The following is a 12,966-nucleotide window of genomic DNA, read 5'->3' as shown; positions in this document are numbered from 1 at the left end:
TTGAGTCGTAGAGGGATGGCTCGTTCTTGATCTCCTGTCGACAAGTGCTCTTTACTCGAGTGCCTCTGTTCACAAAGCGACAGTGAGTAGGTACCCAACAGTAAGGCAATAGATCTATCATTCTCTAAGAGAAGTTGGAAAGTTTGAATGAGTAGCTCGAGTGACGGGTCATAACCTGAAGAGGTGTAAGTGTTGACACAAATGCTTCATCTTCAGTCTTTTCCTGCGTGATTCAGCGTGGAACGAAGTCTAAAGTTAACTACAACGCGACAGGAAATATCAATAAAATATCAATAGTCCTTCCTCTTAAGGAAAGATGATCCAAGAGTTCTGAAGGAAGTGGAAAGCTTGCCATATCATGGGGCAGGTTAGTGTGGAAGCTTAAAAAAGCGTTCCAAAATGTGTTTTAGGGAAAAAAGGAGACATCACAACGACGCACCCTCATGTTCCCAACTGCGTCACAGTAATCAGGTGACGTAGTGACACGCCGGGTATAACGCTATCTAGCTAAGCGGTGGCGGAATATAAGGGGCCAGCCCTTGAGGACTGAAAAGAGAATAATTCAGAAAAGGAAAAAGAAATAACACTGCCGCGTAGGGTAAGTGGGTCAGCTTTTGAGGTCGGACCAAGAGATTTTTTATAAGACTAGATGGCTTTGGCCACGAGTTTGTTAAGTATGTAGACTTACGGTCTCCCTAGATGTGAGAGCGGAGCTCCATACAAGGATGAAGCAAGTCTGCGTATAGTCGGGCCAACTGTTTAGAAGAGGTTGCGGTACCTAAATGGGACCCCCAATTTCCTAGAAGCAGACTTGGCCGTTTGCGTCCTACGGGTTTTTTTTTTCTAAGATAGGTTAGATGTTACGGTGATACCAAGTGCATATGTTTTCCGTAACGTGTGTTGCAATCACAGGGGTTGGCAAATTTGTAAATGATGGAAGAAAAAGAGATACGTGGGAATAGGGTTGTAGTGCCATCAAGATTCATTAGGTTACGTCGATCCCTTTGGGAGATTCGTTTATAGACTTTATAGAGGTTTACATGAGAAGTGAGTTTCCATGAGAAGACAGACAATAGGAGGTCTGGGTTGTCAGAAAAAGAATGACAAAATGTAATTTCGCTCAGAAATTTTTTAAGCTATCATCAACTCCCCTTTGCTGCACATTAGCCTTCTAGTGTCTCCATCACCGCTGTCGTTTATACGTTTATTTCAGGCGTTTTTCTCTGAGTATCCATGAAATATTTGTCTAAATGGCTTTTGAAGGTAATTATATCCTTAGCATTCACTAAGTCTGACAGTAATTTGTTCCAGTGCTCAACACACTTATAGGAAAAGAAGCTTTTTCCCCCACGTCCGTATTGCATCTTTTAGCTTTGAGTTTTATTCCATTTGTCCTAGTAACTGCATTTTCTTGTATTTCGAAAAGATGTTTGTGATTTGCGTGATCGAACTTGTTCAGAATTTTGAACACTTGGATTAAGGCGCCACTAAGTCTACGTTTTTTAAGGGAGGAGAGATCAAATCGTTTTAGCCTCTCTTCTTATGCCAGAGAGAGAGAGAGAGAGAGAGAGAGAGAGAGAGAGAGAGAGAGAGAGAGAGAGAGAGAGAGAGAGAGAGAGAGAGAGAGAGAGGGAGAGAGAGAGAGAGAGAGAGAGGGGGGGGGAGATGCCTGTGGAAACAGAAAGAAGCAGATAAACCAAAGGAAGGAAGTTTGGAGGGCAGTCTCACGCCACACACATACACACACACACACACACACACACACACACACACACACACACATACACACACAGTCAAAATGGTCTGGAGATGTTGATTAAAGTTTCAGAAAATCCCAAGATTCCAAGAGAAGAGAACCAGATGTGAGACACGTAGAAGAAATCCGTGTTGGGTGATTAGAAAGAGAGGAGTTAGGGAGAGTTGTAAAGAGTTCGGACATAACAGAAGTGAGAGCAATGACTTTATAGTTGGAGGGGTTAGAGCGGTCTCCGTTCTCATGTATGAGCTGCACCGAGGAATACACCCAAGTGGAAGGTATAGTCTGACTCTTCGAAAAGGTGAAATAGGGGAACAAGGACTGGAGCTGACTCGAGGGTGCATTCCCATAGAACCCGAGGAGGTACATCATCTAAGCCATACGCCTTGTCCAACTGGAGCTGGGGGAGTACGTGCTAGACACTGCGTGAGGAAAATGTAGGAGATGACAGAGGCTCAGTGTGAGAGAATCTGAGGACGGAGGAGTAGGGTATGAATCATCCAAAATTCAATTGGAACCAAATGCTTTTGGTTATGGACCAGAAAGATTTGCTAGTAGAAGTCAAATAAGCATGGTTTTTCCTCTGAAGGCGTGACTCACCAGACGAAAATCACTTCTATGGTAATCCTAGGCAGAAACGAAAGCAAAGTAGGATTCAGAGGGAGAAAAAGAGGTTCATTACCCGATACACTCAGTCCCTGATCCGACAGGCAGGCGGGCAGGAGTGACCAGACCATGATAGATGAATGGCGGGAAGAAACATTCAGTAGAATATGAAAAGTAGGGATCCATTCAGCACATGAGGGATCCTGGCCTGCCAAGACTTTATCGACTGGCACTGCCGCTGCGTGTTGAAAACTGATGTAGCCGCTAGCGTTGTTGTCTGTTATGTTGTAGAACTCTCTGGAGCGCCGATTCCGCAAGAATAAACTTACGTTCGACAGTGACGTTGTGGTAAGTCAGCATTGACTTACCTGGCCCACCCCGAGTGGCAGTTACCTCGGGTGTACAGCTAACCAAAGTGAAGCAGTATGAACCCCTCAGTAGTCCATGGTTGGCTTACTCAACAGAAGACTTCGGTTCAAACAGATGCGAGTTCGCCACTCTATCTGGGGAGCCTTCTCGACAGGAAATGAGGCTTCTTTTTCTTTTTCTTATGTACGTGTCTGGTCCAGAACTCCTGACACGAACACTGGTTAGATAATGCTGCTCACGCCACTAACAATGTGTACTTCTCAGCAATACTGGCTCCTCGTTTTGCGTGTACAAAAGATATTTACGTTCATGACACTCGCTACTAGGAGATATACTCCTTACATGGTCACGAGACTAAGCAATTTAGAATGGGCCGAAAAGCCACACTTCCATGTGAGATGTGTGTGCGTGGTATCTTGTGTGGCTACGGTATATTACCAAGCGATGCGACTTATAAGTCCTTACAACAGGCCCCCTGAACCGTCATGGCTTTTTTGAGCTAGTCTTTACCAGATATGGTCCATTATACAGTCTATCATTCATGTAGGTCTCCCCAGTTCAGTGATGTGAGTGAATTCCGTCACTAGAGATGTTTCCTAGTTGAGTATGATACTGAGGATAATGTGTCCAGTTTAGGATAACATACACCTTTCTCTTGGTCCTCTCTTCAGTTGAGCTGTTCCCTGGTGAGGAGAACCCCCTTACCATCTCGAGGAAGTACAGCACCACCTTCGTCTGCGACTTCAACCTGGTGTTGTACCCGTTCGACGAGCAGTACTGTGATATGCACCTCCGGATGATCTCGGCCTCCAAGAGCTACCTCAGGTTCGAAGAAGAGGCCACCTCCGCCGTCTATGGTGGTAGTGAGCTTCTGCTGGAGTACCAGGTTCGTGGATGGTTGTCCTACAGACAGGTACTCGAGATACATTGCACAAAGTTTATTCATTATATATACGAACGACAAAACTTGAGACCTTAATCTCCATCTTTGCAGCTGAAGCAACCCGAAATATTATACGACGTGGGTCAAGAATACAGTGAAATGAGAGTTCGGATCCCTCTGCAACGGCGTGCCGGCTATGCGATCCTGAACATCTACACACCCTCCCTGATCCTGCTAGTGATCAGCTACGTGAGCCTCTTCTTCCGCCCACACATCTTCGAGGTTCGGGTCATGACAACTCTAACCTCGCTGCTCGTGATGGCTACATTGTTTACACAGGTGAGGGAAGACCTGCTTAGTGTGGCGGTAGCCAGGTGTGAGGCGCTGGCTCTCCAGGTGTGACAACAACACCACGAATTTTCACACATAAGATCTTACTCATTTTGGTCTAGACGCTTCACCATAATCCAGACTGGTCAGATGTAACAGCCAGTTTGATATGCAACATAATCACCTTTATTTGGTCTGGGAGAAAATGAAAGACAGTCCTGCTCAGTAAGAATTAGCAGCAGCAAAGCTGAAAATTTCATCCAACCAACTAGAACTGTGCTTACATACGACCTCTCATAGATGGATGGCTTAACCTTCCATATGGCCTCTCACTTATGAATAGCCACAGCTTTACAAACAACTGATACATATAGTGGCCACCTTGAGCATGAAGAGGTGCATTGTCATCTGCTGCCTTGCATACATTACACTTTTTACACTACCAGTAGCCACCATCTTACTCAGAACCTCTAAATGCATACACACACACACACACACACACACACACACACACATATATATATATATATATATATATATATATATATATATATATATATATATATATATATATATATATATATATATATATATATATATATATATATATATATATAAATTATCCCTGGGGATAGGGGATTAAGAGTACTTCCCACGTATTCCCTGCGTGTCGTAAAAGGCGACTAAAAGGGGAGGGAGCGGGGGGCTGGAAATCCTCCCCTCTCGTTTTTTTTTTTTTTTATTTTCCAAAAGAAGGAACAGAGGGGTCCAGGTGAGGATATTCCAAAAAAGGCCCAGTCCTCTGTTCCTAACGCTACCTCGCTAACGCGGGAAATGGCGAATTGTTTAAAAGAAAAAAAAAAAAAAAATATATATATATATATATATATATATATATATATATATATATATATATATATATATATATATATATATATATATATCGAGGATGTAAGGCATGTGTACGTGTAGGAAGAGAGGAAAGTGATTGGTTCTCAGTGAATGTAGGTTTGCGGTAGGGGTGTGTGATGTCTCCATGCTTGTTTAATTTGTTTATGGATGGGGTTGTTAGGGAGGTAAATGCAAGAGTTTTGGAAAGAGGGGCAAGTATGAAGTCTGTTGGGGATGAGAGAGCTTGGGAAGTGAGTCAGTTGTTGTTCGCTGATGATACAGCGCTGGTGGCTGATTCATGTGAGAAACTGCAGAAGCTGGTGACTGAGTTTGGTAAAGTGTGTGGAAGAAGAAAGTTAAGAGTAAATGTGAATAAGAGCAAGGTTATTAGGTACAGTAGGGTTGAGGGTCAAGTCAATTGGGAGGTGAGTTTGAATGGAGAAAAACTGGAGGAAGTGAAGTGTTTTAGATATCTGGGAGTGGATCTGGCAGCGGATGGAACCATGGAAGCGGAAGTGGATCATAGGGTGGGGGAGGGGGCGAAAATTCTGGGGGCCTTGAAGAATGTGTGGAAGTCGAGAACATTATCTCGGAAAGCAAAAATGGGTATGTTTGAAGGAATAGTGGTTCCAACAATGTTGTATGGTTGCGAGGCGTGGGCTATGGATAGAGTTGTGCGCAGGAGGATGGATGTGCTGGAAATGAGATGTTTGAGGGCAATGTGTGGTGTGAGGTGGTTTGATCGAGTGAGTAACGTAAGGGTAAGAGAGATGTGTGGAAATAAAAAGAGCGTGGTTGTGAGAGCAGAAGAGGGTGTTTTGAAGTGGTTTGGGCACATGGAGAGAATGAGTGAGGAAAGATTGACCAAGAGGATATATGTGTCGGAGGTGGAGGGAACGAGGAGAAGAGGGAGACCAAATTGGAGGTGGAAAGATGGAGTGAAAAAGATTTTGTGTGATCGGGGCCTGAACATGCAGGAGGGTGAAAGGAGGGCAAGGAATAGAGTGAATTGGAGCGATGTGGTATACAGGGGTTGACGTGCTGTCAGTGGATTGAATCAAGGCATGTGAAGCGTCTGGGGTAAACCATGGAAAGCTGTGTAGGTATGTATATTTGCGTGTGTGGACGTGTGTATGTACATGTGTATGGGGGGGGGGGGTTTGGGCCATTTCTTTCGTCTGTTTCCTTGCGCTACCTCGCAAACGCGGGAGACAGCGACAAAGTATAAAAAAAAAAAAAAAAAAAAAAATATATATATATATATATATATATATATATATATATATATATATATATATATATATATATATATATCGAGTAAGTAATGCAAGGGTAAAAGAGATGTGTGGTAATAAAAAGAGTGGTTGAGAGAGCAGAAGAGGGTGTTTTGAAATGGTTTGGTCACGTCGAGAGAATGAGTGAGGAAAGATTGACAAAGAGGACATATGTGTCAGAGGTGGAGGGAACGAGAAGTAGGAGACCAAACTGGAGGTGGAAAGATGGAGTGAAAAAGATTTTGAGTGATCGGGGCCTGAACATGCAGGAGGGTGAAAGGCGTGCAAGGAATACAGTGAATTGGAACGATGTGGTATACCGGGGTCGACGTGCTGTCAATGGATTGAACCAGGGCATGTGAAGCGTCTGGGGTAAACCATAGAAAGTTCTGTGGGGCCTGGATGTGGAAAGGGAGCTGTGGTTTCGGTGCATTATTACATGACAGCTAGAGACTGAGTGTGAACGAATGGGGCCTTTGTTGTCTTTTCCTAGCGCTACCTCGCACACATGAGGGGGGAGGGGGTTGTTATTTCATGTGTGGCGAGGTGGCGATGGGGATGAATAAGGGCAGACGGTATGAATTATGTACATGTGCATATATGCATATGTCTGTGTGTGTATATATATATACGTATGCGTTGAAATGTATAGGTATTTATATTTGCGTGTGTGGACGTGTATGTATATACATGTGTATGTGGGTGGGTTGGGCCATTCTTTCGTCTGTTTCCTTGCGCTACCTCGCTAACGCGGGAGACAGCGACAAAGCAAAATAAAATATATATATATATATATATATATATATATATATATATATATATATATATATATATATATATATATATATATATATATATACACCTACTCCTCTGTTTGTTCTTTTTCTCGCTGTCTTTCTTCTCATATTTCTTTCTTTAATCTGTAGACTTTCTTTACATTCAGCGTCCCACTACCATTCTCTCCATTGTCCTCGTCTCATTTTTTCACTCGTCCACTTTTCTCATTTGTTCCTCAGTCGTTCTTCTCAACTCACCTCTTCTTCGTTAGTCATTTTCCTCTCCTCCCTCTCCTTACTCTCCTCGTTCTCCTCCCTCTCCTCCGGCTCTCACCGCCTCTCCCTTACCATCAGGTCTCCGCGTCGCTGCCCAAGACCTCGTACTTCAAGATGGTGGACGTGTGGCTCCTCTTCTGCATCGTGATGAGCTTCCTGATCATCATCTTCCACGCCATCATCGACAACTCCCTGGGGGATGCCATCCCTGGGTTAGCTCCCTCTTCATTCCCCGCTCCCGTGCAGGTGCTGCCTCTATCGCCAGGCAGCTCTTCCTCCACCAAGAACTACCAGAGCCACGCAAGGATCAACAGCTTTACCAGAAGACTCATTAATATCTCTCGTTTAAGCCTCATGGTCCTCGTTTTCCTCTTCAACCTGATCTATTGGTCGTATATATTTGGTTAATCTAGATTTTTTTTTCAAGTATTTGTCAAGTATTTTTCACTTATTAACCCGGTCTTGTATCACTGACGATCCTTGTTTCAACTGATTGTGAAGAAATATTACACTTTACTTGAACCAGTGATTTCTTGTTAGATCTACCATTTTACGTTACTGCAGAAACTTATTGCTTATACTAAACTCCTTTAGAATCTACTGAAGACTCGCCCCCTAACGTTAATCTAGGTCAATTTAGGTTAAACAAACTACATCTAAATGATTCAACGAGCCATGGCTCTACATTTAAATGATTCAACTGATCATGGCTCTACATCTACATGATTCAATAGGCCATGGCTCTCTGAAGAATTCATTTCTAATAAAAAAAGAAAATGAAAACATAAAAAGTATCAGCTGCCCGCAACTTCCGAAAATCTTGACCAGAAAATATACTTTTGTTGTCTTAGGTTCAACGACTCAGTCTGTCTCCACACAACATCATTACAGATTCAGCGAAGCAGGACTAGGAAAGCTTGAAGTACCATATACCATAGGTAGCAAAAGCCATCCAATAAAGTCAATAAAACTATATAAGAAATTACTCTTGATCAACGATGACAGTGTGGTGTCCAGTTAAATTATATATTTGCGTCAGTAAGAGAGAGAGATAAACCCAGTAACTTAGTAACTTTAAACGTAGAAATATTTCCCATTCCTTATACTTATCATCTGTAGATCAACACCGGAGTAGCAGCAATGATATGAATGGAAAGCAAGCCATGTAGTATAAGTGGAATGCCCATAATGATGCCAGAAGCAGCAATGTTTTACCCCAGCACGCAAGGCGCTGAGTGTTCCTCTAGCTTGTCATCGTCATCATGGATATTTGAAAGGACTCACTACAGGCAAGCCTACGGGTCAGCTGGTGTTTCATCACGCACAATATTCTGGATCAAAACCACCACAACACTGTATCAGTGAGGGGTCACTAATGATTCCATACAATACGATTACGATCATCCCAACGAATTTTATGTTGATTTGCGCGCAATCTTGGAGACATTTAACCACTGCCTTGAATCTGACCTTGAAGACAGATGTCAACACGTTGTTGTATATGATGGTATTTCAACACCCGTGTTGTATAGGTGTGGGAGTGCTTCAAGGCAGCATTCGAAGCCTTCTCTGGTTTATCATTTATAATCAGTGATTCACCCAAACACTCAATATTTCAAAGCTATCTTATTTGCTGATGACGAAAGCCTTCTGTCCTCACAGAAGAACCCTACTCTCATCAGTAACATAATATCAAATGTTAACTCATTACGATGAGTGACCACATTAGCAGGTATAAGCTTACCATTAAAAAAGAGATTGGATTTTTTTTTTAATGTTGTCTGGCTACGGCTCGTTACACTGGTTTGACAAGAAAATAAATGAGGTTGTGATTCATATGGGATAAAAATGGGTTGATTTCCTGACTCTCTTACTCCTACAAAAACTCCTCCCTCAGTTATCGTTAATGACGTAGGACTGTAGCGATAATGAAAAGATATAGAAAGAAAAAATGCTATTCATAAATGGGTTAGATTCCTGATGGCATTTTACTTAACATGAATAAAGCAATCTTTATATGTATGTGTATATATATACATACATATATATATATATATATATATATATATATATATATATATATATATATATATATATATATATATATATATATATATATATATATATATATATATATATCAATCCTCCCCTCTCATTACTTTTTTTTAATTTTCCAAAAAAAGGAACAGAGAAGGGGGCCAGGTGAAGATATTCCCTAAAAGGCCCAGTCCTCTGTTCTTAACGCTACCTCGCTAATGCGGGAAATGGCGAATAGTTTGAAAGAAAGAAAACATATATATATATATATATATATATATATATATATATATATATATATATATATATATATATATATATATATATATATATATATACTGTTTTTGCTATTTCTTGTTTTCAACAATAAAGAATGCACCTTCATTCCTTATTTCAGACCAATTGTCTTCAAATTCATTCGCCTATGACTTACCTCAATACTCCCAGATCCTTACTTTATTATATTGAAATATGTTTTTTCGAGGATTTCGAGTAGTCAAAGACCGAATAACCTTACCATAATTGTGTCACCGTCCGACATCACTAGCATCATTTAGACACTCACATTTTCCCAGGTGTTGAGAGCGATTGTGTGGCACATTGATGTCTCATGTAAGCCAACAGAAGTAGGAAGACATCGTCAGAGGTCACCAGAAGTATACCTTCTCAGTTTTCGACTTTTTTTCTGCATGTCAGCCAGTGTTGATAGAGACTTACCACAGAGATTCCCTCATAGGAACTGGTACAGACTCATCTTGGTAGTGATGAATTTTGTTAGTCCTACACTTTTCACTTAACCTCCTTCGCTTCCTCTTGTAAATCTCCCAATCACTTGCACTTTCAATGAGCATTAACACCGCCCTTGAATCGGACACGATGGTAAAGATGGAGGTTGGAGATTCTGTAATGAAGAGAAGCATCATCCATGTACAGTTGTTATAGGTTCCAGAGTAAACAGACGGCATCCTACGGAAGGAAGGTGAGATTTAAGACTAAGAATGTTGCAGAAACCCCAGTGAGAACATCATGCTAAGTCCCGGCAGCCGGGTGTGAAGGAACAAGATGAGTCTAAGCATCTTGCTAAAGGTCAAGTTGGGTCCTGGAAACAGTCCTGACCTCCTCGACCAGTGACGTCGTTCCGATTAGATGCCAGAGAGCCATAGTGTGCTACAAGGATGTCCAATTGCATTAAGATTAGAAAGATGATTAGTTCTGAGTAAGCTGTTCGAGTTACATGTTGTTCATTGCTAAGTTAGAGGAGGAGGAGAGAGTGTGAGATTGTGGACTGGATGAATCATGAGTTGGGGTGAAGCAAAGTGATCAGAAGTAGAACGAAATGAGACGTGACCAACAAGGTGATGGTGGTTCACTGTGTCGTCATCATTGTCCCCTCCTGTTAACCATATATGCAAATTATTTTTTCTTTCTTTCACGGTAAACGTTCAGCGAAAAAAAGAACATAAAACATATTTAGCAAAATCATTTTCGCCTATCAGTATTGAAATATTCGGATCACAAGAACCAGTAGCCAGACTTAATAGTTGATAGTCTATATTCTAAATATTCATCTGTATGTAAGAATATGGAAGATATGAATAATCATCATTGTATAAGATATATGTCACGGTGCAATAAATGAGTTTCTGAATAATTCGACAAAAATGGTGGAGCAAATGTATGATTTTGATCATTACTTCTGTTCATTTGACGTGGATGGAATCACATTATTCGCAAATTTTGCGTGAAATTGCTTCTGGGTCACGCATGAAAATCAGTAAATCAGCGACCACTTTTATCTCGCGACTAGACCGCGTCACGGGTCAGAGATGATCCCAGTGCACGCAACACCAGTGAGCGAGATTTTTGTATCCACGGTCCAGAACGTAGTTGCTAATGGAACGCGACTATAAAGTGGGTAAAGCCGTTCGGATAAAGAAATGACACTATGACCTCTTTTTGCTATAATGTTACGAACGATTTCCTTTTGTGAAAGACATTTCTGACGGCGATAGTTCAATGGTAACGTGTCATCACTAACATAATCCCCATATATGGCACAACTCTTTCGACATCAGACCATTTCCCCTGATGTATATTTATCGTACTATGCAAACCTAATTTGCCTCGCTAAATACTGAGTTGATTTTCCGAAATATAACTAAGCGAAAGGGATCCAGGCAGAAATGGGGGCCATGATAATTCTACACAGGCAGAGTTCACCACTGAATTTCTGAATGTCTAAATCAGCTTGCAAATGTAGCATGAATAAAACATTCACAATCGGATGACTGGTATCTCTCATTTTACACTTGAATTGAGATTTTAATATGAATTTGACGGTCAACGCCAAGTACTTATATATGCTAATAAACTCACAACATACCAGAATTTCTTTTTTTTTTTTTCAGAGCTGAAAAAGAATGATAATTTGTTTCCCCTGACAGCAAGGCTTGGCAGAGGGACCCGGTCGTTAGCCGAGTCACCTCGCTCCAGAAGGCCAATCGTCCAGGTCACACGGTCTGCGATGACCAATGTCTCGATACAGATGATAAACGAGTCTTTGGTTACGTTTATCATCTTCATCTACCTGCAATACAGACTGAGAGTTTCGTGACTTGGTGACATATTAGTGCTCTGACAGTTAGTGTAACTTAACCAGGTTTGCCCTGTCAACTTATCCCACCCTGTCGTGATATAGCATATATTTTTCACATACCTGGAAGTGGATATGGCAGCGAATGGAACCATGGCAGCAGACATTAGGCATCGGATGGGTGAGGAGGATAAGGACTTGGGTGCATTGAGGGATGTGCAGACAGAGGACAATGTCTGTGAGGGTAAAGAAATCTGATGGTAAAATGTGAGACGTTGGATGTACTGGAATTTAGAATACTTGAGGACAATATGTGGTGTGATGAAACTTGATCCATTAAGAAATGATAGAGTAAGCGAGGTGTGGCTGCAAGAAGAGTATGTTTAAGAGATCTGAAGAGGGTGTACCGAAATTGTTTAGAGACATAGAGAGGATGAGTGAGGAGAGCTTGAATGAGCGGGCATACATGTAAGATGTGGACGGCACAAGGAGGAGAGGGAGCTCGAACTGAAGATGGAAGAAAAGAGGAAAGAGTGTTTTGAGGAGTCTAGGTCTGGAGGTGCAGGTGGGTGTAAAGTGTGAACAGAATAGTGTGAACTGGAGTGATGTATACAGGGGGCGACGTGTCACTGGGCTGACCCTGGGCATTATGAAACGATCAAGGGAAGTCACGGAAAGGTTCGTAGGGTCTGACTGTGGATAGGAGCTGTGATTTCAGTGCATTATTCATGACAGCGAGAAAATGGATGTGATAAATAATGTCAATCGTCAGCTCTGGACGTTACCTCGATACACGGGAAACGGCAAACAAGTATGAAATTGGAGAGTGAAGACCTGTAACATGCATACAAGAACGGTAACATGGGATGATCTTTTCCCTTCCCTACCCCCCAGAGGAGGTCTGAACCAGTGATCCCTGATTATCTCTCACGGTCTCTTCAACCACGAGCACCTCCTCGTCAGCAAGCACAGTGATCATAATCTTTCGATGAGGAAAAACAGATAAGAGAGTCCTGTGAAGTTATCACGTGGACACATCTTAATGTTGATGTATGTTATTTAAGGTCTCTAGATCTTGAGTTTGTCAACGATCATGATTTAGACGTAAAGTAAGTAAAACTCAAAATATAAATGCACACACACACACACACACACACACACACACACACACACAC

General features: G+C 41.8%; 1 protein-coding gene across 1 annotated transcript in view; it reads left to right on the top strand.

Moving 5' to 3' along the window:
* The window catches only part of LOC139762005 (uncharacterized), a 29,925-nt gene extending 22,356 nt beyond the window's left edge, over window positions 1-7,569 (top strand). Inside the window, exons 7-9 of the mRNA XM_071686787.1 lie at window positions 3,403-3,617; window positions 3,726-3,953; window positions 7,240-7,569. Of these exons, the coding sequence (XP_071542888.1) occupies window positions 3,403-3,617; window positions 3,726-3,953; window positions 7,240-7,569 (773 nt within the window). The remainder of the gene's footprint in view (window positions 1-3,402; window positions 3,618-3,725; window positions 3,954-7,239) is intronic.
* The last annotated feature ends 5,397 nt before the right edge of the window (window positions 7,570-12,966 follow it).

Source organism: Panulirus ornatus, chromosome 42 (assembly GCF_036320965.1).
Source record: "Panulirus ornatus isolate Po-2019 chromosome 42, ASM3632096v1, whole genome shotgun sequence".
Classification (NCBI taxonomy): Eukaryota; Metazoa; Arthropoda; class Malacostraca; order Decapoda; family Palinuridae; genus Panulirus; species Panulirus ornatus.
Note: the sequence above shows the minus strand (reverse complement) of the source record. Positions and strands in the feature narration are given on the sequence as shown.